The sequence below is a fragment of the Anser brachyrhynchus genome (assembly GCF_964034855.1).
Source record: "Anser brachyrhynchus genome assembly, chromosome: 9".
Lineage (NCBI taxonomy): Eukaryota > Metazoa > Chordata > Aves > Anseriformes > Anatidae > Anser > Anser brachyrhynchus.
In genome coordinates this window covers 15,053,450-15,080,154 of record NC_137703.1, presented here as the reverse complement: position 1 = coordinate 15,080,154, position 26,705 = coordinate 15,053,450, and the positions used below count along the sequence as shown (strand labels likewise).

Sequence of the window (26,705 nt, the reverse complement as noted above, 5' to 3'; positions counted from 1 at the left end):
CACCCAAGTTTTCTTGTCAAGAAGATGAGCGGGGTGCTGGCAGGTGCTGAAACAGTGCCAGCATCAGGAGCTGGGACCCCCATGGATCCCGAGCAGTGAAAGCTGCTGCAGGGATCATGATATTAAAAAGGGGGGAGAGTATATAAGAAGAATCAGGAGATCTTTATGGTGCATGCTCACCTTGAGAAGGAGGAATACGAGGAACTGTGGTAGGAGCAGGTGAAACCCTGGCTGCAAAACTTCACTTGTCCATGGCAAGTGAATGGGTGTCTTCTCCTCTCCCTGATGTGGTCGTTCATGGAGGTATGTTCTTTCATGTTTACTTTCTGCCCCTGCCTCTGGAAGGCTTGGAGGGACGTCATGCTCTTCAAAGTACTTAGATTTGTCGTTGACGTGCAGTTCTAGTGCTGCATTTTTCCAGTAGAAAGAACCACTGGGGTTGTCAGGTTTGTTCTTTTGCTCCACACGGTGCACCAACGGGCACGGCTGTGCTTGAGAAGGGGGGAGCAAGCCATTGACCCATTGCCCCTGTTCTCCATCCTTTTGCTTCTGTATTCCCTTCTGTTGGGTAGGTCCTATTTCAGCAAATATATGCAGCCATAAAGGGTATGTCAATATTCTTGGCTTTTCCAAGTGAGTTAGGCTTGTAGATTTAGCTCTCTTGCGGTACTCAGTGTGCGCCTTGCAGCGTGACTAAAAGACATGAAGAAATGAGTGTCTTAAAAGGATAAGTTAATCTGCGCCTATATTGTCGTATGTGCCTATTTACAACCATTCTGCTCTTAAGTGCATTTATTAAATGTAAAGCACTACACGAGAACATTTTGATCTTCGTGTATGTTGTAGTTAGTGGATCTCTTTTAATTTGCACATAACACTGGTCATAGAATATTCTCTGACCTATCAGCCACCCGTTTAAACATTGGTAAACCTTACTAGCCTGTATTATTGCTTGTGTGTATACTTTGTAATTTTAAAATACTCATTCATTATTAGAGTAATACTTGCTGTATATTTCCCAGGAATTACCATATTTTATCCTAGAATGGAATAGGGCAACACGTTGCTTTGCTCTCAACCTTCACTTTAATTTCCAGTGAATTTCAGATTCGCTGGATAATACCAAGTATTGATTTCCTTTTTCCTGTGTATATTTGAATTGTGATCATAGGTGATTTTGTTTAAGGGTTGATTTTTGTATTTTTTTCTTTTTTGGTCGGTGGTTTCTTTCTGTGGTGGTGGTGGTAGTTTGTTTAGTTGCAAACCTTGATAAGGGTAAGATTTTGCGGAGAAGATAATAAAAGTCATTATTCTACGCAATTTGGTGCAAACCTGTCGGTAAGTCATTCCCATTATTGTCATTTTGCAAAAAGTTCTAAGCCATAATTATCAGGTATCGACTGAGTGAATGAATACACAACACAATCTTCATTGTAGACTTTTAGCTGTCATTACCTATATTTAGTAGATCCTACATTGAACTTGTCCAAATGCTGTGTATATGTATGAGCCTACGTATATACTATCTGTATGAAGATGGGGAGACTTTACAGTTCCAAACGTGTGTCATAAAATCCACTTAATTTATTATCTGCTTGTGGGCTATTGCAGAATTAGACCACAGAGCGAGCTGTAGCTTTGGAACATGGTTCATTGTACCTGGTTTGTGGGAAGGTGTTGCTACAAATTTTTTAAAGTCACAATATTCTACTGTTGTTTGAATATGCGAGTCTCAGATGGCAGCCAAGAGTGTGGTTTGTGACAGTTCTGCAGCTTGGTAAGAAACCAGAAATGCCTATTTATCAATATGTACAGATACACACGTGCTTTGGTTAGAGTGAATCCCCAGTTTACTAGGTGCTACTCTTTTCAGGAAAGGATTACATTAAGAAAACAAAGAGGGCTGGAATTTCTTATCTGATCTCTTGAATTTTTATCTTTTATACAGTAAATGTTTTATTGAATTACATGTTGGGACTTTTAATATCTTTGTGTCTGTTGAGATTGCCAGTTATGAACCTGCAGATTTGTACTAATTCATAATTTTAATTGTTTATGCAATAAAATAAGGAAAACTTGGATATAAATGACATCATGGGCTTTTTAGCTTTATTTTTCGTTACCCTTGTGTTTGAAATAGAATGAATATTTGTTCTGCTAGCCAAAGCATCTTAGAGTTTTATTAACAGATTTCTCAAGGCAGTTTTCCTCTTACATCCTTTTGTTGAAAGTACCAGCACAGCCAAATATTGGTGTGTGTTTTTCAGATTACTGTTTTCTGCAAACCTTTGTTTGGAATAGAAATGGGAGTAAAAATTAAATATAATTGCTAGAGTGGAATCTTACTGTGGATTCATATTCTTTTAAGCTCGATATGACCCTTGGACTGTCTTCTGTATATTTGTTTTTATAGAAGACCTATCCTTTGTTCTAAACATGGGGTATGCAGACAGTTGATTGCTTCATATTTTCCAGGTTCAGAGTTCACCTTCAGGAATTTGTGATAAAGATGTGGGTAAATCTTTTCCTTGATCACGTAAGCATTTGATGAAAAAAAGTCAGTAGTACGCATATAAGTAAACTGAGCAGGTTTCTGGGCTAACTTGAATTTGTGTATTTTTTTGGAGTTATTCTCAATACGATATTTACTGAGAAATAAAAACACCCACTCTAATGCACTTTGTTTTTCATCAAGGAGGAATTATTTAACCAAATTGCCACTGACTTCCTTTGGAATATCAGGAGATTTTAGAACTTACCATGTCATATTACTTTGTTACAGGGGCTGAATTTGGTGGACTGTTTTCCCTGCAAAGTTAAACCAATATTCACATATAATCAAGAAAATAATGTACCTGCAACAAATAAACCATTTAGGTCCAAACCTTGACCATTCACATCAGCTGTGCTGCAGAGGTTTGTGTGAAGTAGTAATCTGAACACGTACAGGTCAATATTGGCTTGAGCTTATTTTTTATCAAGCTTCATGTTCAAGCGTAGCTTTATGTGCAGTGCTTTAATTTGGACTGAAGAATGGAAATATCCTCTGAAAAATAACTGAGAAGTGATGCCAAAACCTTCACCCTGTGTTGACTCCATCTAGATCAAATGAAGTCTGCTTCTCTTTAAACTTTTAGTAAAAGCTAGTCAATATAATTAGCAAAAACAGTGCTCTAACGTACTGGTCTAGTCCTCTAGTGGGAACCTTTAACACTTTAAATGGTGTTAATCTCAGAGGAAAGCACATGGAGCTGTGAACTGTGTGCTTCTCTTCTATTTTCTGAAACGTCTAGGCAGTGATCTTTGCAATGCGAGACAGGACAGATCTATCTTACATTTGATTTCTGTGATCTGAAAATCAAACTTCAGTCTTCTCAGCCAGCATAACTATGTTCACAGTTATTTTTTTTAGTTCAAATTCCACCTCAGTCATCTCCCTTTTCCTGGTGGATCTGAACGTTTCTTAAAGAGCAGATTTTTTCACTGAAAAAAAGAAACACATTTGTGTTGCATTTCTAAAGATTTACAGTGCTGATGAGAGGATGGGTGGGAGACAAAAACTTTCTTTTCTTAATGCCATCTGACATGCTTCTGAAGGCATACAGGAAAGAGAGTTGTTGGGTTTAGCATGCTGGCTTTCCAGAACCACTTTTAAAATTAAAACCACAATTAAAACTCAGGCACACAATTTTAAATCTTTAATTATTTGATGTTTCCATGTGTGGGAGAACAAAGGCGTGAAGTATTCTCTCCTAACTTTTGTATAAGTATGCTTCAATTTAGCTTGTTTTATAACTGGAACAAAAAAAAAAAATCTTAGTGGGTACATATGTGGACAACTAGCAGTTTACTAGGGTGAACATCACATGACTGATTTTAGACAACAGAAGTTAGATGGTTCAAATGATAAAGGTCAGTGTTATGGCTAAGTGTAACCTAGCCAGTGATTCTCCACATATTCAGCTTTTCTTTCTTTTCATAGAAACTAACTGTAACTTTTCATATATTGGTTCCTCTTCATTCTTGAAGTTTGACCAGTAAGGTGGTTGGATCTCCCCAGCACGTCTCCCCACTGCTGTCCCTAATGTGGTACCAAAACTGGCTCACTGACAAGTCAGGCCTAAGACCTGGCTGTCCTCTGCTTTCTTCCTTGCTTTCTCTGTTGCTGATTGCACAAATGCTTAGTCCCTGATGTCAGGTAGTGGTTTTCCAAAATTTTCCTCCACTACCCACATCTGAGGTTTGCGTTGGGCAAAGATGTGAATTCCCTGTGAAATGCCTGACAGGTTAGAGAAGATCTCTGCAGTATTTCTGTGAGCAAGGCCACTAAGAAATGTGTGGCTGCTTTTTCTGCAAGGACAATTCTAGTTTATTACAAATGGATTTTGGATATAGGGCGTGAATTTAAATAGATGCAACTACAGGAAAAAAAAGAAACAAACATAAAAAAACACAAATGCATGCTAACTTTAATAATGCCAGTGAGAGAGGTGTGATTCAAGTACTCTTGATGAAAATGCAAGGTAAGGTAATGGTTATAGCAGCTGGCCTAAAGTTTGATTTGTTTGGTTTTTAAAAGTAGACCTAAAATAATCCAATAATGCACCTTCTATGACTGGTTTCATACAATACTCTAAATGTTTTTCTATTTCAAATTTTAATTTGAATCTTCACATCTGTATATACTTAAGATCAGTAAAAAAAAATAGAGTAGAAAATGTTTATATTGAGTCATAGTCTTGTATATTAGGTAGAGGCTTTCACATTTTTGAGCTGGACAAAAGAAGGCAAGGTAAACAATAATTAAAAAAAAAATGACAGTATTATCCGGTAGCAGTGAAAGATAAGGCTGGCATTCTCACTGAAGTGTGTGGCTGTGCTCATCAAATCCAGTGCTTATGGAATGTTTTACTGTTAGATGTGAATTTTTTTTTAATTATATTCACGCTGGTCTTTGTTATGAAACCCGGGTTTTGTTTGCCTAAGGATACTTAGTTTTAACCATATAGCATAATTAACTAAGAAAGTATTCATGTTCTTAAATGTTTTATTTAGAGAATGTGAAATGTCACATTGAACTCCCATGTCTTGATGTTTGTATGCGATGTGAAAGCACAGAACGCAGTCGTGTGTCTGAGGGTCTCCTTTACGTAGGGAAATACCCACGTCATTGCTCAGAAACACGTTCCTGCTCACGGCAGGGCTCCCCGATTTCAGACCTTTGCCTTGGGCGCTGACTGTAGAGAAGTGGTTTCTGCTAGTTGCAGAACGCACCTGGGCGGCCCCGCTGCGAGCAGGCCCCTGCCCACCTTGCTGCTGCGGGCCGTGCTGTCTGGGGACGTGTTCCCGCACCGTCACCTTCCCACCTGTGTTGTCCCACCTCACAAGGAGTTTTCTATGTTCAGTGCCTGCTGAAAGCAGTGGAAAAAGCAAGCAAACAAACAAAATCCCCAAACATAGCAACAATTAAAAAAAAACATCCCAGCTCTGCATGATGGTCTGCAGCCTTTCCTAGAAAAGCCAAACTTTGGATGGCACGTTAACCAAGGAATGTCCCTTTTACAGAGTCTGCCTCCGGTGCCTTGTCATCCTTGGGGAGCGAGCCGAGGCTGTGTGTGGGCAGCAGGGCGGCCATGTTCCGGGCAGCTGCCACAGAGAAGGCCCCGGTGCCAGTGCTGGGTGAGGGAGCTCTGCCTTCGCGTCCAGCACCGTGGCCCTTGCTTTGGGCTTCTCGTTTTACTCTGCAGGGAACAGGGATCTCCGTGTCAGATACAAATGAGCTAATGAGTGTTTTAAATAGATTTAATGGCCGTCTTCTCCTGACGGAGTGACAAAGTGAAAGCCAGATGGTTTGACGGAGATAGGCGGGCGGTGGAGTGTCTGTGGTAAATCACATCCCTCTGCTTCCCGCATGTCTGAACAGTGGGTCTGTCTACCCAGAAGTAACTAATACGAAAGCTTCTGGAACGTGTGGCCACATCGTGTTAAACTCCAGGAATTTAAAGGGCCTCCTGCCCTCTAGCACTGGTTACCTTTTTGTTCTGAAGCTGTTTCACCGTCCGTGACATGGAAAAGCAGCCTTCCAACAGACTCTTGGCCCCGCATGGGTGAAACAAATGTCAGACGTTGTCGCTTCCCGGTGTTAACATTAAAAGTAGCTGGAATGAAGGAAATGCACAGGCAGGAGCAACGTGCGCTCCAGAATGCCTTTGCTTGGCTAGTGTATTAATAGTTAACTCCGCAGCCTTAATCAGCTGAATCTCTTCCAGGTGACCGAGCGCAGCACTGTTTAGCTTCCTGCATTTGTCAATGTGAAAATTACGCACTTCAGCTTCCTCGTCACTGTCATGCCGCAACTGCGCATTTAAGTGGTTTTGCTTCCTGAGCCAAAGAGCAGCAGCTGGCTCCTGCCCGCTGGGAACGAGAAAGCTCATACTTCTCTCCCAGCACGTGTGCCGTGGGGTGTGCGTGTCCGAAAAGATTTTTTGAGGCGATTTTTAAGTGGTCTGCTAACGGGGAGAGGACGACTAGTGAAGCGAATGGGAGGGTTAATACAGAGGTCTCATGAAGAAGTCGTGCAAAGTTGAATCTGCAGTGGGAGTGATAATACGTAAGGAAAGTGTAGGAGATGTCAGCCTGCTCTCTGTGGGCAGGTAGGAATTCCCTGGGGGACAGGAGTGAGCAGTTGTCAGGACAAGAAAATCAGAACTGAAGGAAATTTCAGGAACGCCTGCAGGAGCTACTCAGGCTGATGCCTGGGGAGGTGCAGCTCGAAGCTCAGGGCTGATAATGCAGCTTACATTTTTGGCCTTGCTCTCGGTTTTCTGTTGGCCTTTGGTCAGGTGATTTAGCCCTTGCTTTCTGCCTGGAATGCAAAAAATAATGCCAGGGAGTGTTGCAAGAGTGACTGAACGTTTGAAAAGTGCAGTAGAAGTGAGAGATACTGAAGTGCTGAGTGCCTGCTTAGTTGTCTGATCTGATGAAGCTTGGCTGTTTATCATAGGGAAGGTCAAAAAAAAAAAATAAGGTTCAATTTAGGTAGGAATGTCATGGCTCTAGTGTGAATAATTGGAGTGTCTGTTGCCTTCGTTTGGTCCTAAAAAGCAGGTTTTGCAGTCGTGCTCACTGCAGGGCCCCACAGGTGTCTGCATGTTGTGTCTAGGGAGTCTGCAAAACGGAGGACAGCAGCTACTTACTAGTAATGGGCTTTAAATTCACTGTAGTGGTGCTTTATTTAAGTATTGGAAATCTTTAAAGGGTCCACAAATAAAATTAAAAAAAATAAAATTACCAATCCAGAGCAAAGCAGCACATGCTGCTCCTCTTTCGGACATGCTTTGCTGTGTACAGGGTTGTATCCTTCCAGTTAAAATGCTCATCTTACGTAGTGCTGCAAATTCGGTGTCCTGAGATCAGTGGATTATTCCATTTATACACATAGCAGAAGAGCCAGGAATGAAATCTGTCACGTGGTCCCTTTTAGTCTACAACTGTTTTTCTCTTCAATGAATACAGTTTTGGAGATTCCCTGAGTTCAGAAAGTATTTTTTACTAGCTTTGTCTTCTGGATTTTTTCTGGAGTGGGAAGTAGCACAAGGATTTATCCTAGATTTCACTGGGGTGAAAAGTAATTCTTATTTTAGAAAAGGAAGAATTAAAAGGTGTGTTCTTGCTACTTGCAGTATAATCCTATGTTGTGAACCCTGTTATGCAACAAAATCCAGTGGGATTTGAGCACTTCTTCCTAGACTGTAAGCAATTTATCTCTACCACTAAATGTAGTTCTGAAGGCATCTATCCTTACTGCACAGCCATGTAACAGCTGGTTTGCACAGAAAACTCTGTTTACTTTGAAAAACATGCTTAAGTATTTGGATGTATGTTCTTTATATATATATATATATATATATATTCTGAAATAGCAATTATGGTTTACACTAACAGTGGGTAATTGTCTTAGACACGGTATCTTCAAAAATTTTTTTCTCTTTTTCCGCTCCATCTTCTCATTCTCTTCCCCTCTAGGCCTCCCAGTGGACCATTCTCAGCTCTCCTCACTTGTGCTGAAGAGTCCCCTGGGCTTGAACACAGTGTTTCAGGTGAATTTGAATGCAGCTGGCCAGGGTTCATCTCCTCTTCTGAGTCCGGTCCTCAGTGATGCTGGCGGTGCCAGGATAGAAGAGGATGACGAAATGAAACGTAAGGTGAGATAATGACACTCCAGATAATTTAGTCACTTAATGAGTGAAATGATCATTTCAGGTGAGGAGTTATGCTTTCTGGTCACTGAATGTTCATTGCATTATGTTTTTTGGGAAAATGAGTGTGTTTGGTTATTAATGTTAAAAACTCCAGTGCTGAAGATTTAATCAAGCCTGTTTGTCTCATTGTTAGGGCAGGAGTCTCCCCCTGCCTTGTTGGTCTTGGTGGATTCTGTTTTGGTTGCTGGGATGACCTTCTGGTATTTTAGCAGGAGCTCACTGCAGAGGGCCCCAGAGCAGCAGGAAGCTCTTCTCACAACCTGTCTTTTCTACCTTAGAATGGAAATGAGATGCTGCTTCCCAAGATGAGCTATTTTTGGGGAACAGTTGATGTATATTTGGTATAAAACAGTGCACTTGATGCATTTTGGACTGTAATTGTGTTATGGTAGAATGTAAAAAAGGTTCATCCTTGTGCTGAAACTATTTGAAAGGACACATGAAGTGAAACGTTCAAGGTGATTCTCAACACAGTAGTACATTGAAAAGGTGTGGGAAGAGATGGTTTTAGGTTTTGGAAACAAGTTGCTTTTGCCTGATTTAATAACGAAGAATTATGTCACGGGGTAACATTGAACCTGGCCTTGTCTTTGCTGAATGCAGTCAAATTTAATCTGTGTCAATTTATTGGACCGTGCTGTCAGTGCAAAGTGTTGCCACTTCACAAAAAATGTGTTCTAAAGTAATGTAATGTACCACATAGAGAGTAGCTTAGAGCAAACATTTGTTAATGTATAATGTACATTCTTATATTCTTTACCTCTGTAAAATCTCGCAACATGTATGTCAGTCCTCCAACCCATTCTTTCTAATCTTAACAGGACCTTTAGAGCAGTGTTGAGGTGTCTCCTCTTTAGTTGTAGAGGACGTGATCTCAACTGCAGCTTTCTCAGCAGCAGGCATTAAGGTGATTCCTTTTACACCTAGTCAGTCATGGGCTTATTCACCAGAGGTGGCTATATTGTTGAAGCTACTCTCTGTGTGACTGGTTCTTTGGTCTGGTGAATGGTTGATAAAGCTCTGGGCCTTGCAGGGGCTTGAGAGTTGTTTTTTCTTTTCTTTTCTATAAAGAGGTAAGCAAAAATAATTGTGACCTCTGCGGGTACAAGAAGTCTCAAAGCAGGAACAAGTTTGGGTCTTCAATATGTGCTTTTGTTTAGCTGCTGATCCTTAGTCTAGACTGCTTTTCTTTCTTTCCTTTTTTACTACCAATAAGCACTACTTACACTGGGAACTCCACAGCATCACCACAGGAAGCTGCTAAGTTGAGGGAGGTGCACGTTTTCGTGGTGTGGAGCTTTCCTTGCCCCCGTGTAGCATTCGGGATTCAGCCCTACTTTTTTCAAGTAATTGTAATTTTAAAATGCTTTTGTTCTGGAGGCCTTTCTCTGCCTTTGCCTTGGAACTTCAGCTCCTCACCCTGTGCTTCAGCACCACTGAGCATGAAGCTTCTCTTCCCCAGTGCACCATCTATGTATGCTCTTGCTCACAGGAACACTGTAGAGCCTTTCTGAAAGGTTTAAGTAGTGGTAATCTTCAAATTCAGACTGAAGTCTCCCAGGAACTTCTTCAGCAGTCTTCTTCTGGGTGTATGTAGCAAAGCTGATAAACCACTTCACCCTGCCATCTGTACTTGTGCTTTGGTAAGCATTGGCTTCATGTGCCTCCACAGTTTGTCAAAATGATAGAGATGACTGGATGCCAGTGTGTGATTCAGAGCTTCATTTTTACTCACACTGTACCGTGTTACCAGGCGTTAGTAACTGTTGCTGGCAGTAATGAGAATCTGCAGAATTGCTGAGGCTGGAAGGAACCTCTTGAAACCGAATCCAGCCAGCTCATTTTTCTTAAGCAGTGACTCTGAGCATTTAGATGCAGTTGGGAGAACTGTCTGTGTGTGCGGGCGTGTGTGTACATACACAGATGCACACAATCTTTGACTATTTTTTGGATAACAAATGACCAGGCTTTGCTGTTGTAAGGGCATGGTATATGGAGTCTGACAAACTACGTTCCTAAGAGCGCTGCATTTTGCCAGTGAGATACAGAAGTCCACCCAACAGCAGACTTTTCTGACCATTTCTCTGCAAGTTGCCTTGCTTGGCTTGCTTTGCAGAGTGTTAGCGATCAGCCAGGCTTTTGGTATCTTTTGTACTCAAGAAAGAACCAGGGCGTTCCATTACAGTGCATGTAAGGCTTTGCCATCTGAGCGCCGTTCCTTATGGAGTCAATGGCAACGCTGCAGCCTTCAAGAAGAAACTACCTCATGTGCTCTTTGCTCTTGCTTTTCTGCTCTCTCCATCTCACGTTCTAATCTTACCTCTGTCAAGATCCTCGGGCAAGAAGTCCACAGGCCCATGCTGTTTGCTGTCTTCACCATGTCTTTGGGTGCTTCTTGGTGCCAGCAGGTGCAAGCTTACTCCCTCTCATTTCATCTCAGTTCTTTTTGCAAGCAGACTTGATGTCGTGCACCAGCTCCAGTAATTAGAGTATCTGGTTTGTCTCCTTGATCTCAAGCCCCGCTTCCCTATTATTTTTCTGAAACATACTGTGAAATTGGTGATGGGGACTTCACGTGGTGTTAAGAAGGTTTGAATGTCTTTATTCACATACTTCCGTGATGCTATCCAGCCTTCCTGCTAAGAAGTATTTTCAGTTAGTTAAGGGGCAGTGCATTGTCAATGCATTGTTTTTTAACTTGCTTTATTACCTAGCTGTTTTTTGCCAAAGCCCATAGAGAGGTGTTTTTGACCTGTGCTTGCTCCCAAAATGGATTGGTGCTGTTCAAAGGCATGGAGATCTCTACACACTGAGATCAGCCTCTCAGCTGCTGCAGGTAATATACAGAAATAAAGCAGCAAATATACAGAAATCTCACCAAGAGCAAAGACGCTATTCTGGTGTTAGTGCTTCCAAAGCTCAGTTCTCCTGTGGTTGTTCTCTAACGGTAGGGTAACCTTTCTGTGATCTGTCCTGAAGCTACAAGGAGCCAAGTGCTGCAGTGTACGCGAGGAACAGGGAGCTTTTGGCAGGACAGCTCTGGAGACTCCAGATTAACTGCATCAGACTGTGTGCTGCTGCTGCTAAGAATCACCCATATTGTGAACGTGCTGTGAAAAATGCTTGCAGGAGAGGGGAAGGTTTAACACGTAACGGGGAGTTCAGATGAAATTCTGTGGGTTGTTTCCACCCATCTACCCCAACTTTCAGCCTTGCTGTCTAAGTTAGACTCTTTCGAGGTATAAGTGCGAAGGGTCATAAAATGGGGCCTTTTGTGCTGCGTTTGTAAGGCAGATATAGGACAAGGTATGGGCAAAGCCAGCTAGATTTTGAAAAGCTTCAGTAATTTGTGTGTGGATATAACACTGTAATAGACGGAGTATCATAAGGTGTATCCAGATACAAATAAGTTGTTCTGTAGTAGATAAGGTTGAACTCGTAGTTTCAGTTATTTTGTAGGTTGGCATATGAGTTTATAGCTTTGGCAGATTGCTCTACTATTAATTTTTAATAGTTCAGGGTTTTTTTGTTTTTGTTTTTTTTCTGAATGCTTGTTCTCATTTATCCTTATAACAGGCATAACATAGCCTGGAAATAATGAAGAGTATCTTCATTGTCTGTTCTAAATGCTGAAGTCCAATCCTTTCCATCTCATTTTGCAAAGTCTGATATCTAAGCAGTGTGAGTTCTCTTTTGGGCTGAAACTAGTGGATAAAAACTATAATCCTTGAGGGGATTTTTTTTTTTTAAATTGTAATTGTTTTTAAGCTTGGCCAGCTGCTGAGACCTCAAAGGTGTCAATCTCCACAGGCAGCATTTTAAGTGAAACAAGCACAGGCTGAAGCCAATATTTTAAGTGAAATTTCACAGCACTTTTGCAATCTTGCTGTGTAAGAAAAATGTAATCTTGGAAATCACTATTAATAGAGCTTTGATTTTAAGGGTAGCAATGCTGCTGTCCTTCTACTTGGTTAATCAGGGCATGTATGTATTAGCTAATTAGATTTTATATTCAAGAACATTGCCTGTTATTTCAAGTTAGAAACACTTTGTAAAATAAGGTCACAGCACAGATAAAGGTAAGACTTCCATCAGGCTTTGTACTGGTGGGGAAAAAAATGAACTTCAAATGTTCAACAACCTCGAGTTCTCCTCTGTGTCCCCACATTAACCATGACGACAGGATTCTCTGTGTCCCTGTTAACCATGACGACAGCAAGCAGTTTCAGTGTACAGTGCTGTGTCTGTTCCAGTTGAGGTTCCCTGGAGGTGAACTGACCTTCCATGATTTCTCCATGTTCTTCATTTCTTCCATGATTTCACCAGTGTTAACTGAAGTGGCTTTACTTGATGCAATATAACATAAATATTAATAAAAAGGAGATTTTTTTATTAACTTGATACATACAAGGAAAAGGGAGAAGAAAAAAATCAGAGATGTTACCCACAAGACGAACAGAGATGGTGAAGACAGATTTTTCCCATAACTTGGATGGCTTACCCGTCACTTACTTTCACCACACGAGGATTCAGCACAGGACTGAGGAACGGCAGTGAGTTGAGGAAACAATGCAGCATCTTAGCTTGAAACGTGATTAGTTTCTTAATATTACTTTCATGGTTTTTATTAATGTTTTCTTGCTAACTCTGATTTTGGTTCGTTGCAATGCCTGAACATCTGTTTGCACCATTTCCTTCCTTTGTGCTTCCATGTCCATTCTGTTCTCTTTTCTTTAAATAGCAGCCTGGCGTCAGGGAGAAGTTGACTGCAAAGGTGATGGAATACAGTGATCGTTTCCATGTTTGTTTGTTTGTTTTTTTACGCTGAAAAAAATATCATTTGCAAAACTGGGAGAACCTTTTCCAAGTGTAAATATTCTTCCTATTTCAAGGTGTTTACATGGTGATTTTTCTGTGGTACACTTACTAGCACTGTCAGATCTGTCCTGTCAGGATACTTGCTCGACCCTGAGCTGTGGTGCATCTGCATTTTTAGGTTAAGCAGTGCTCCAGCTGGGGACAGGAGTGTTGGAAGGCCCTGGGACCCACCACCTGCTCTTGCACCTCCGCCATCGCATTGGCAGAGCAGTGTGATGCTCTCGTGACTGTGGATCAGCCATGCAGCCAACAGCCCATGCCGTCTGATTTTTGTGGGAGCTTAATGTGGTCTTCAGAGGGTTGGAATGAAAGCTGTACACGGAAATAGACTAGTTCTGGAAAAGGGCAGCGCTGGGAATCTGCTGTACTTCATTTGATTATGTAAATGTTTAGGAAATCTGGAATAACCATTTCCATATCTTTGTAAAGTACTCCCTTGATTTTGAAATGGAAGTTTAACAATTACTATTTTTAATAATCTTGAAATACTTGATATTGAATTCAGTGTTTGAGAACATGTGAGATGTCCTGTTAGTAATAAGAAGTTCTGTTTTCCTACAGCAAGGAAGAACGTATGCAAGATTTGAGCTTGTGCTTAGTAATAAATACAGCATATGTATTTTAATATCTATTGATTATTGTATATTCTTTCAGCGCTATCCAACTGACAAGGCATACTTCATAGCGAAGGAGATTCTTGCTACAGAACGGACATATTTAAAGGACCTGGAAGTTATTACAGTGGTAAGGGGTTTTAGCTTTCTTCAATGCTTTTCTTTTTCTTAAGATTCGTAATAATTAATTTGGAAGAATTTGGAATTTCTTCCAGATAGCAGAAGAAGAAGGTCTTCCAATAAAGCGTGATCCTTGAGCCATGTAGGTCTTACCTTCCTTGTTATATAGGCCCTTGTGTGGGAGAGCAGATATTGTCTTTAGACTTCCTTATCATTAGCTCGAATAGCTACATCTTATAATTTCGTGGTGTAGGCAAAATCTCTCTTAGAAAATTCTGAACATGAGGTACATCAGGATAGCCTAAAAATGTTGCGTGTTCAGCTTCACCGATTGCTGTTGCTGTCAGCTCTGCTTATAATCTAGCTGTCATCACCTTGGGATTCCTTGTGAACCTTCAGATGATGAGAGTAGATGACAATTTCAAAGAGTATTAAGGATCCATGGAGTTTTGAGAGGTTTAGTCCTTTATTATTTTTTTTACCCCTCCTCGTTTTAAGGAGGCGAGAAAGACCAGAGTAGCTGACTGAGTTGGATGACAGCTTTGGATGACTTGGATGACAACTTTGTTTCCAACTCTTTTTCTCTAAGAGCTATTTCTCTACTTATTCCAGACTTGAACATGATGTGGCTGCTGTGTTTCTACAAATGATTGCTTTAATTTCATCAAAGAGAAGTTTGTGCTCTTTGTGCCATACGTCGTCAGTTGAGGTGTTTTGTGAGAATTCAGCGAGCATCATCTCACTGAGGTTCCTCCTACAGACTTCCCAGAACTTTCCTAAAAGGCTGGGGAACATATGGTACCTCAGAGGATTTCTGTCATGTTCCCATCCCTGACAGAAAGCTGGGAACTAAAAGTGATTTAAAATAAAGGGCCATATGTGACACACAACTCGAGCTGCTAAATAACTTGTACATGGCTACAAGTTTTATGAAAGAGCTGTGGTTCTGCCTTGAAGTAAAAGCAGACATAAAACATCAGCTGTGGCAGTTACTCTGTAATTTGCTGTGCCTCAGAGTCGTTACCAACCATCTCATCATTGCATTAAGAAACATGCTTATGCCTGGAAACAATAACAAGCCTCATATTTGTAATGTTTGGCAAGGAAAGGAATAACATCTGTTCATCTTTCTCAGATCTTCCCTAAATGTTTCTTCTTCCTTTCTGCTGTTTCCTTGTTCATACACTTTCTCCTTCCCCCATCCCTGCAGAAGCATGTTTATGCTGGTGATAAATTCCTTAAATAGAATATGTTTCTTAAACAGAGAAAAAAAACGTAATTTATGATTCTTTCTGCAGTGGTTTCGCAGTGCAGTCATCAAGGAGAATGCTATGCCAGAAGGCCTGATGACGTTACTCTTCTCTAACATAGACCCAATTTATGAGTTTCATCGAGGCTTTCTGAAAGAAATTGAGCAAAGGTTATCGCTCTGGTAAGCATTAATAGTACAGTGCATGGCCAACAGTCAGAAAGAACCTTTTCTTATGTCCTCACATCAAAAATGTACTTCGTCTGTATTTGAATTGGTATTTCTCTATTTGAATTGGTATTTCTGCTTAAATAGAGTCAAGGAAAATATTTTAATTATGATTAAAAAATAAATAAGTAAAATTTCCAAGCACTGTCTTGTACATGCTATCCTGTATTCATATGAATTGTGTGCCAGACCAAGGGTTTTGTAATATAACTTCTTGTTATTTCTCTAGCCTTAGAAAAGAGAAGGAACACAAGGTCAAAAAAATAATGTGTGAGCTTTTTCAATATCTTCCAGTTAATGAATCTCTGGTGAAAATCTGGAAAACACTTTTTGTAATTAGAGTTCAGTCTTGCAGCACAATTTACTTTAAAGAGCATGTTTTTAGTCTTTTAATCTATGTATTACTTTCTCCTGGCCTGAGACGTAATATATAAAGCATCTAATTTCTCCTGGCCTGAGATGTAATATATAAAGAATCTAATTATCATTCAGAAGAAGGTGATTTTCCCTCCTCTTGGTGATATTGAAACATTAGTTAATTTTTTTTCTCTTCCTTTTTATGTTGGTGAATCAAGTAGCCTGCTGTATACCCAGGTATTCTGCCTCACTTGGAAAGCTTTCTGCTCTAGAGAGAACAATCCAGATCATTGTATAAGATGAAAGCAACCTGAATCTGGAGTAAGGGAAATGAAAAATTATAGTAAGCAAAGTATGAACAAAAAATAAATTCATAAACTTGGGTGGGATCATAATACATCATTTATTCAGAAGTCTGAAGGGTTAAACTCTGTAATAGACTTTCAGGAAAATTCATTTCTATTCCTTTCTCTGCTTTCCAAGTGTGGCTTTTGTTTTTGTTACTACATGTTGCTTCCACATTTACTGTACCAAATTTTCAACCCAAGCAGTGAAATGGAAATGCTAGGAAATGCAGGGAAAGGAAATGCAGCTAAAAATGGGTAGAGGAAGGATTAACATTAGTACTTATTCCCATAATTTTACAAAAGTAGTTCTTAAATATGCAGATACCTGGGAAGCCTTTTTTAAAGATTCTGTCTTGAAATAATGGGTGGATTGGAGGGAGGAAATGGAAATGTATTCCTCTCTCATGGACTACATCTTCTTATTTCATCTTTTTACATACATTTCAGGGAAGGAAAAACCAATGCTCACATGAAAGGAGATTATCAACGCATTGGAGATGTCATGCTCAGGAATATGCGTACGCTAAAGGTAGCTAAATGATTTAAATAATGGAATCTCAGCGTTGTTGATTCATTTTTATCCTGTTGTCAAGGATGATACTTCAAGGTTTAGGATTTTAAATTAACTTGAAATGACTTGCAAACAATTAACATTGCTAAGCAAAAATAAAACATAATATTTACAACAAGGCTTTATACAACTGCTGCTTGTTTGACCACCTACATTTACCTCGAGGAAAGACTATGTTTTTTGGCTACTCAGCAGAAGACAAGGAAAGATTGTTAAATTAGCTTCACTGTCTTGCTATACTTGCATAACTGTAACCATCCCCTATGGAGGCACTGTTTCATATGGTTGATTAATTCCAAAATGTGAATAATTTTAACTGGAGTAGTTTGTTCTGAATCCAAGGCACCTTTATTTGGAATAGAGGACATTTGTGGGACAGTCACATTTTGTTGCAGTAGAGGAATGGTCATTCCTCAGCTCACTTTTGCCTGTCCTAACTTGAAAGAAGTCAGTAATCAACAAGAATTGTCTTGGAATGGAAAAGCATTAACTGGTGATAGTACCGTCAGTTTTCATAGAAGGCAAACATCAGCCCAGCTGACATAAATAGCAAACAGTTGACAATCAAGAAAATATTATTAATTTTAATACTGCTTTTTTAACAAAGCAGTTAAAACATATAATGTAGTCAATGCTGTTTTTTGTCAGTATTTATGACAGTGTATGCAGTCTTGGATTACAAAGTCATGGTCTGAGACAAAAGCAAAGAGGGGAAAAGTTGTTTCTTATTCACTGTGAAGTCTGTAGAAGACTTTCCTTTAATCTGAGTAATTTTTTATGATTCAACAGGAGTTTACAAGTTACTTGCAGAAGCATGATGAGGTCCTGACAGAACTGGAGAAAGCAACTAAACGCCTAAAGAAACTGGAAATGGTTTATAAGGAGTTCGAGCTGCAGAAAGTTTGCTATCTGCCACTCAATACTTTTCTGCTCAAACCAATCCAGAGACTAATGCACTACAAGCTGATCTTGGGGAGACTTTGCAAGCACTACACAGCGGAGCACCGGGACTTTGCAGACTGCCGGAGTGAGTGAGCACTCAGCTGTATATGTGCTAGGCAGAATCCCATTCCCCTGTACATAACAAATTTTGCAGGTACCCTGCGGGAGACAGTAAGCATTACTTCTATCTACACATTCAATGTAAACTATCCTTTTCTTCATTCAGGATCTCTTATTCTCATACACAACTGTGAGAAATACACAGAAGTTTTGATTTAGATTGTTGAAAACACAACTGCAAAGTGAATTCTCTAATTTAAATTTCTGAGAAAAAAGAATACATCAAGCAGAAAACTGTCAGAAGGCAGCTTAGTTCAAAAAATGTTCAGGCTATGTTTAAAAATTAATTTTGTTCTTCTTTAAAATTTTTGAGTAGCAGGCTTTGCCAGTCTCCTGCCATGCTCTGGTGCAGGGCTCTGAATTTTTCTGCAACAGATAGAAAATTACCTTAACTGTTAGTCTGGAAAATGCAAAAGAGAACTTTCAAAGAAACTATTTCATTTGCAGATTTCATTTTATTTTTTATAAAGTAATCTTTGGCAGAAATAGTTGTTCTGAATTTTGGAATTGACTTTTGGCTACATGGTAGTTACTTTTTAGTTGTGCTATGTCTCATATACCAAATAATCTTCAGAAGCATAGGAAGCGCTTTGCAGTTGCTAATTAATCTCTGTTTTGTCCCTGTGTAGCTATGAAATGTTTCTTAAGAATAAATCTGGCTATTGATTTCAGATTCATTTTTCCAGGGTTAAAATTTGTGGCCTGAGTTTGTCTCCTCTATTCTGATCTGTTTGGTGCCATTTTCCCTACAGATGCACTGAAGGAAGTCACAGAGATGACCTCTCAGCTACAGCACAGTCTTATCCGCTTGGAGAATTTCCAGAAACTGACAGAGCTACAGCATGACTTGATTGGTATAGATAATCTCACGGCACCTGGGAGGGTAAGTAACTTCACTTAGTTTCTACAGCCTTTGTTGTTTTTATTGCCAAGGAATCCATTTCAACAAGGTATTTACTGTAAGCACCTCTACCAGAATGCCTGTGAAGGCTTCGTATAATAATTGTCTACGTGGCAGGTCACATTGAGCCCTTGGTGATGCTGTAGGGAAATAGATAAAAATGCTTCTGCTTAGACTCTGGCTACAGTTTCATGTTTCCGTTATGGCAGAAACTGGGTGTGCTGGGACGTGGCACTCTGTATTTGGTTGGGAAGCAGTATGTCATGTACTCGATACAAGTCCACTGCCAACTCTGCTTATGTATGTCTGATGCAACCTCTCTTTGCGGACTGAGACCACGTGGCAACATAGCAGTGGTGAGAGGAGCATCACTGGACAAAGCCGCATTGGTGACTGTTTTTGTGGGAGCTTGTTTAGTTCCTGCTTGGTTTTTATGTTTGTTTGTTTTTGCTAGATATACTGAGCATAAGCCCAGGAGCATCGCTTATGCTTTTGGGATGTGATGGCAATCACTGCAATGGGATGTAAGTGTAATAGGTGAACTGCTGAAATCCAACAGGAACTCTGCTCGTTTTCCTTCTCTTGCTTCACTGATTTAAATGCTGGCTGCAGCAAGGAGCTGATTCATGTTACCAAACAGAAGGAATGGTGTTTGGCGTTTAACAAATCTGTTCGGGATCATTGCTGGGTACCAATCAACATCTGTACACTCTGGGATGAAAACAAAGAACCATAAAAATTCTGTGTTTGGGAAAGATAAAGCTTTGCCTTACTTTTTCTTTTCCTCTGCAGGAATTTATCCGTGAAGGTTGCCTGTACAAGCTCACAAAGAAGGGTTTACAGCAGCGGATGTTCTTTCTGGTGGGTGCTACTTTTGCTTTTCTGCAGGCTGCTCAAGGTCTTCAAGATAAAGCTGTTGTGGAAAGTGTGTTCTCATGTGTTTATGATGAAAATAAGCAATCATAGCTAAAAATTTATTCTGAAGGTTTTTTACAGAGGGTGACTGTGATAGTGCTCTCTGTTCAGCCTGTTTCCTTAATGGCAGATAGTTTTAACAGAATTCTTTAATTATCTCTCTTCTAAATAAACAATAGGATTGTTTTAAGGAAAGCAGGCCAAACTGATGAAGAAATGGTGGTTTTCCCTCTGTCTGTAATGTTTAAACAACAGATTTTTAAAATGTCAAAAATACTTGTTACAACCTGCTGTTTGCAGAATACTGATTGTATTCTTCCTCTGTTTTTCAGTTCTCAGATATGTTACTGTACACAAGCAAAGGGGTTACAGGGACAAATCAATTCAAAATTCATGGACATCTTCCTCTGCATGGGATGTTGGTAAGGGGTTTGAAATTGCAAAGTCATTTCCTTGTGCACTGGGATGCTTTAAGTCAGGTTGAGGCATTGCTCCAGGGCTGTGAGGACTGAACCAGAAAACGCCTTTCAGGCAAGTGGGAGCAGCTGTGGTACTGCTGGTCACGAGCTGGACCTTCATGTGCCTCAGCCTACGTGCTAAACAAAGATTTGTCTGCATGGATAAGTTTATTCCTTCTATCTCATTAGCAAAGCAGCTGGAGCACGTTTGACCATTAATTTTCATGCCACACTGAGAAGCTTATCTGGGAACGTGGATTTGTCTTTTTTTTTCTTTTTTTGCTGTGTACATACTTAGGCAAGAAATCAATCCTCTTGTGTCCCTGCCCCCCATATTCTAATGGGACTGTTCTTTTTGTGTTTGATATGCAGCTGATAGTGCTTGACCCACCGGTAAGTAGTAAGCTGAATCCTGCTCAGAATCCTCCTTTCTTCACCCTGTTGAGTGTCGTGCTGTGCGGCTAGAGATAAGGCAGTAGAAACACACCATAAAGATTTTTATAGAGAGCAAAAACAGACTTAAAGTAGGTGATATTCATAAAAGAGCAGCTGTTTTTGCATTCCCTGCAACTGAGTTTTAGTCATATTGTGACTCAAATTCCTAGCCAGCCAAAGGGAAGAGTTTTTAGTCTTTACCAATCACTGAACAGTGATGAGAAAAACCTTTTCTTTTTCTGCAGGTGGAGGAGAGTGAGAATGAATGGGCTGTCCCACACTGCTTCACAATCTATTCAGCACAAAAAACCATAGTAGTGGCAGCAAGGTAACATTTATTTTCCTCAAATGCATGTAGGTTTGAGAGATACCTTCTCCAAAGAGTTATTGTTTGATTCGGTGTAGAGACAGGGGTGTTTCTTGTGTCCTTTGGAAAACATGACTTAAAAACAAATGCATGACACCTCACAATTCCTTCATCAATGTTGTGCTTTAGGAAGGAGTAGTTTAGCTAAAAGAATGGTGTATTATCAAACACAGCAGCAGCAATAACGTTGCTATTGCATTGTTTTCTAGTTAGCTGAGTTGCCAGTGGCATCCTCTAAACAACTGCTGTAAAGCAGAAGGCAAACTGAAATGTGAGCGGACAAATATTTTAGAATACCAAAAAGAATTAAAATTGAGAACATGCAAATTGATGCAAGGAGGAGAGAGTTCCTTCACAGATCTCATGGAGGAAGCTGGGAGATGAGAAGAAAAAGTAAAGGCTTGCTTGTAGAGAGAACTGATCTCTTGTCAGTGTCATTTATGCAGCGAGCTTGGTGTGAGGAATTACTGCATCAGGCAGGTGCAGCTACAACGGCTCAAGAAAAGCCTGAGGTGGGGAGGATGAGAGCAGCACCGCTGGGACCCAGCAGTCTCTGTGGGAAGCAGTTTCTGCATCAGCTGGTGCTAGTTCCCAAGTGTGGAAATGCTCAGAAATGACAGGATTTGGTTGGCAGCACTCAGGATGCTCACCACATAAGGGAGAGAATATGCCAAGCTGCCTTTGCACCAAAACTGTCTCTGCAGTAACTCACACTTCTGTGTTTTGAATGGTAAAAAAGGTGGGCAAGGAGGATCGGTAGCACATTTAGAGATGCAATGTATAGAACCAGGCTTTGCTTATGTGCAATGGTTTTGTAAATGCTCACAGTGGAATACATAAGCTAACACACAAATCATACAGGCTTTAATTCAGCTGTTAATCAGGCAAGTTGCTCTGCTTAACCACAAGTAAATCCATCTGAAGATAGCGTAATTCATTTTGGTATGCTGATGTATGAATTGTACTGATCTTTTTGCTAACCTGACCAATTCATGCTGTAAAGGACAGGGTATGCAAAATATTTGACTAAGACTGTGCTGCCTTTTTAGTTTAGCACTTTGTGTTTGGTGTCCAAGCACCATACGTATTTGTATTTCAGTGATATTCTTCAACATTGTACTTTTTTTGCCTTTTTATCTGAAATGTACTTTAAGATATCTACTACAGCTGTTCTCTCAGGATCAGCTTTAGAAGGCTTTGTCCCCTAACAGGCAGCTGGAGTTGGGTACGCTAAAGTACAGAATTGGAGCACTAAACCTCAAATTTATAGGCTTCTCTGCTGGGTAATAACCTTGTCTTGAACAATAACTATTACTGAAATTATTCTGGCAGGTCTGAATGGGGATATTATGTGGCCCTTCGGCCGCCTATTCATTCTCTTTCTTGTGAAGCCCAAGTTTTAAAATGGTTATTTTAAACTTGTTTCAAGGCTTGAAGATAGTGGTAAAGGCTATGTGAAGTCAGCTTCCTGTCTGAAAAGTTTGTGTTTTGGAGGAATTTTCTGATTTTATTTTAACGGAAAGGGACTGCTCATTGTATTGGACAGTTACTTTTGCCTTTGTTTAGAAATGTTGCACTTTGCCCTGGCTCCAGGCTGGGGTGGTCACCATTCACACTGTTTGTCTTGCAGCACCCGCTTGGAGATGGGAAAGTGGATGGAAGACCTGAACATGGCAATTGAAATGGCCAAGAAATCTACTGAGAAATCTGATATGCTTCTGGACAACTCCGTATGCAATCGCTCCAACAGTAAGTGATGTTTCCTGCCTTCTTGAAATGTGTCAGGCATTGAGTCCTCCTCATTTTTCCCATTGTAAATTCGATGACATAAATGGAGTATTTTATTATTCATATGCTATTGGAGAGCTCTTGTACTCTTGTCATGTCTTAGTTAAAGTAAATACGCTTGTCGTCTTTGACTGATGTTGCTAGCAGCTCTAATTGCAGCAGAGATGCTCCAGCTGCAGAATTGTTAATTTTATAAGGTCCTTATTCATCTCTTATATAGCTACTTTCTCCATTTAACCAGGTTGTGTTTTCTTGTCCTTAAATTCAGTGGTTTCTTTGGAGTTCAGCAAGTTGTTTTATAGCCCAGCATTCTTTGTGCATATCTCTGGTGTTGTGGATGTGGTGAAATTTGTAGTATCCCTCCCTAGAGTGCTTTCTGTTCCTCACTAAGGATCAGCTGAAGGTGAAGTGTGGGGTATTTGTTCGTTACTTTTTTATTTTTCCTCCCTTGCCCTAGAACATTGAGTCAGCTGCCCCAAGCAGAGCTGAGTAATGAAAGCCAAAATTATCTGCTTGGAGTGACTTTTAGGAGTTGTGTAACATTCAAGTTGATGTATTTCAAAAATGGGCCACTGTAAGAGGAAAGACAGTTGTTCTTTTTTACAGGAATCCCTGCTCCTCTTGCTCTTTGTATTGCACAGTTTTCTTAAACCGCTGCTGAATTCTCCTCCCCCAGGATCCTCTGATGAGGTCTCTCTAGAACAGGAGTCCGAAGATGACATACACTCTTCTCGTAGCTCCTTGGACAGGCAGAGCCACCACCGTGCCAACACAACCATGCACGTGTGCTGGTACCGCAACACCAGCGTCTCCATGACTGACCACAGTGTGGCTGTTGAGGTACCCCGCAGGGCGCAGCTCTCACGTCTTCCTCTGTCCGTCTTGGCTCGCTCAGCCTCTGCTCATCCTCCACTACATGCTCCATTTTGCCATTGAAGCACTTCCTCTGTCTGTGGGAGAGCATGGGTGATGAAAAGGCCGCCGCATGTTTGCTCACCTTCATGCATGTCTGCGTGTCCGCCAAACACGTGCACCGCGCTGTCCCTGCAGCAGGCCTTTGTTTCAGAAAATGTGCTGAAGGAGGGAAATTTCATAGGAAACCCTAATATCCTAGGCCTGAATTATTCATTTGGGTTTAATGAACCTTGCAGGGGGAGTTTAGACCGGTATTGGGTTAGGCCGAACAGAGCTTTATTACGTGTTTGCTGGGCTGCTGTTCTGCTGGGCCTTACCCCTTGGCGTGGCTTGGGGCAGCACTGATGGCACGTTTTGTTTCTGAGGCCTGCACGGTTTGAGACAGATGTCTGTTCTGCGTGCTGCTTGCGTTGGCATCTCAGTTTAACATCAGGAGGCAGTTCAGCGGGTTTAATTGGCTAGGAAACCTTCCTGGAGGGTGGCATAATTGGAAGATTTCCAGAAATGGGAGATACCCTAAATACCAAGAAGAGAAAAAGGAGGTTACTCGCTAGGCAAACAGCAATAAGACAATGGATCTGTGTATTTGTGCCTTCCTTGCCCTGCAGTGAAGGTATTTTTTGTTTAATGGAAGAACTTAAAAGTTGGGCAGCGAGGCTTCTGCGTTTTCATGGTGTGTGGCACGTACTAATAGCTCAGTAAGGGAGCTCTTACAGATTACAGGCTTAGGGTCCAGAAGTTGGGCATTACAGCCAGCAAAGAAAGTGGTTTCTATTGGAGGGAAGAAGCCTTCCTTTCCTTGATGATACCCTTGGGAAAAGCACCTTCTCACTGTTCTGTATCCATATAACAATACCTGCCCCCACAGGCTCTGGGATTAAACCTGTGAATTCCTGCAGCATCCTCTCACATCGTTCTGTTTTGTGTTCTAACACCGTCATTTTTTTCCACGATCCATTTTCCTTTAACAGGCATCACTTTTCTTATCCTAATGGTCTGTTTTTCTCTTTCTCTCCCCCTCTTCTCTGCTCAGTTTTCTGCTCTCTTGCTGTTTCTCCAGAGCTTCCTCCTCGCTATTTGCTGGGCCAGGCCCAACGGCCCAACACAATCACCCATGTTTGTTGGTACCGGAACCAGAGCCTATCCCTGTCTGATTACCTGTGCATGATCCAGGTAAAAATGCCTCTCAAGTTCTGCGCTGGTGGGAGGAGCCATGGGATGCCAAGTAAAATGTGCAACTTCTCACTCCATAATTGCTTAGTGAACCCGTGTGTTGTGCTAGCACGAGGATGCCCCATTTATCCAGCAGAGGAGTTGCAATATTGCCTCGTTGGTACAGGATTTCCTTCTATTTCTGCTTCCCAGAGTGGTTCTCTGTGTAATTCTGCTGTGTGCTGTCTTTCTCTAATTTTAAAATCCATTTGCTTTCATTCCATGCTGTAGGTTTCCTTACCCCACCGCCCAAACGTTGGGTGACTCTGCCTCCAGAATGGCAACATTTAACTAGCACAGCACTTCCCTGCAGCCTGCTTTTCACGTGGGGCTTGGCTTAGCTAGCTGCTGCATTCCTGTCCACAGCTCTGGCTTCCATCACCAGCCTTTGTTTCCTCTGCTGCTTTATTTTCTTTCTCACGCAGTGTCTTGTACTTATTTTTTTTTGCATGAAAAAAAAAGTGAATAAAGGGATGAATGCCCTTGTGGCTATCTGAATGCCCTTGTGGCTATCGCTGTTTCCCTGGCCATAGAGTGCACAGGACAGTGGGGGCTGGACGGCTGGGTCTGTGTGGCACTCTGCCATGTGCTGCCTGATGTGACACTGAGATCCAGTGAGCAGTTAAACATCAAGTAACTTTGTATCAGGGGAGAGAAATTGCTAGTTTGCTAATCACTGGCATGTGAACAGAGCACAGTTGTTTTCTAGAATTGGTGATGCGAAGATACATTCAGTTACCATATGAAATATCCAGGAGGCCTTTTAAAACATGGGAGCAAGTGCTGTTTTATGCAGAAACAGTTATATCCGAGAGCCTCAGGCTCTTTAACTGCATCAGCTGACTTATTTTTCCCAAAGACAGAGATCTGTGGTTTCATGGCAGTTTTCTTTTTCATTCTGTGCTAGAACCAGCTCTCTGGGTACTTGCTGAGGAAGTTCAAAAACAGCAACGGGTGGCAGAAACTGTGGGTCGTCTTCACCAACTTCTGCCTGTTCTTCTACAAAACGCACCAGGTGAGCCAACGTAGCTGAGAGGGACGGTGTTTGGGGTAGCGCGGGGACCCTGGAGATCCTTTGCTTTCAGCTACAGGCCCTTCTCGTTGTGATTTGGAGAGTAACCAGTGAAAGACTAGGTAGTAATTGACGAAGCAAGTCTCTGTAAGGCTGCAGGCCCTCCTTGCAGCATGTAATCAAGATTTCCATTTCTGTTAATGGGGCTCACCTGCTGTATTTGAGGGGAAAGAGATCTCACGATGCTTCCACTAAGGGAGGTCAGGGAATTAGCAGCCTTTGGCAGTCTCTGTCTCTTACCTGCTCTCGCTTGGGGGCTGCAGCACAGTTTACAGTTACGCAGGCATCAGGAATTTCTCTGCCAGGGGTGTATTCAGCATCTGTTTTTTGTAACGAGCTGTGCTGCAGTGCAATGCCTGCCTTTTCATCTTAGTAACCCCCAAACTTGTTTATTCTTTTCTGGCTTCTTGGGGGCATACTTCTTTTGTGAAGGATATTTTAGCTTTCACATTAGATCTGTGCTTGGGATTCCAGAGAGTTGCTGAGGAGGGGAAAAGGGAGAGCCCAGCAGGCAGTGGAGGGCAGGGGAAGAGCAACAAGTAGCTTTTGTAATACGGTGCGAGGAGCTGGGGGAAATCTTTTCGCCTAGCACAGGCTTCACAAGAGATAGAGGCAGCTCCTCCTCCCATTTGCTCCTAAGCAAAAATACAAAGCCCCTAAACTATACAGTGCAGCAGTGCTGGGAGCTGTGTGGCAGGGGATGTCTCGCAGTACGGCCGTGCTGTTTGGCTCTTCCAGGACGATTATCCCTTGGCCAGTCTCCCGCTGCTTGGCTACGCAGTCAGCTCTCCTGTAGAGGCAGATGGCATTCAGAAGGATTATGTCTTCAAGCTGCAGTTCAAATCCCATGTGTATTTCTTCAGGGCTGAGAGCAAATACACCTTTGAGAGGTAATTTTATGTTTTCTCTGTATATATTTCTTAGTATATAATGTGCTGTTAACTCACTGGTTGAT

General features: G+C 41.2%; 1 protein-coding gene across 8 annotated transcripts in view; it reads left to right on the top strand.

Moving 5' to 3' along the window:
* FARP2 (FERM, ARH/RhoGEF and pleckstrin domain protein 2) overlaps positions 1–26,705 on the top strand; it is a 79,990-nt gene that overhangs the window by 50,516 nt on the left and 2,769 nt on the right. For 3 of the 8 annotated variants that reach the window (XM_080604968.1, XM_080604969.1, XM_080604970.1), the window contains 14 exons: positions 5,566–5,679; positions 8,026–8,204; positions 13,794–13,883; positions 15,172–15,305; positions 16,502–16,583; positions 17,415–17,652; positions 18,440–18,570; positions 19,381–19,449; positions 19,836–19,925; positions 20,642–20,724; positions 22,394–22,512; positions 23,228–23,391; positions 25,586–25,693; positions 26,489–26,640. In XM_080604968.1, the coding sequence (XP_080461094.1) occupies positions 5,566–5,679; positions 8,026–8,204; positions 13,794–13,883; positions 15,172–15,305; positions 16,502–16,583; positions 17,415–17,652; positions 18,440–18,570; positions 19,381–19,449; positions 19,836–19,925; positions 20,642–20,724; positions 22,394–22,512; positions 23,228–23,391; positions 25,586–25,693; positions 26,489–26,640 (1,753 nt within the window). Of the gene's footprint in view, positions 1–5,565; positions 5,680–8,025; positions 8,205–13,793; positions 13,884–15,171; positions 15,306–16,501; positions 16,584–17,414; positions 17,653–18,439; positions 18,571–19,380; positions 19,450–19,835; positions 19,926–20,641; positions 20,725–22,393; positions 22,513–23,227; positions 23,392–24,499; positions 24,640–25,585; positions 25,694–26,488; positions 26,641–26,705 lie in introns of those variants that run through there. The other 5 variants (XM_080604972.1, XM_080604971.1, XM_080604973.1 and 2 more) reach the window with 3 other exon arrangements.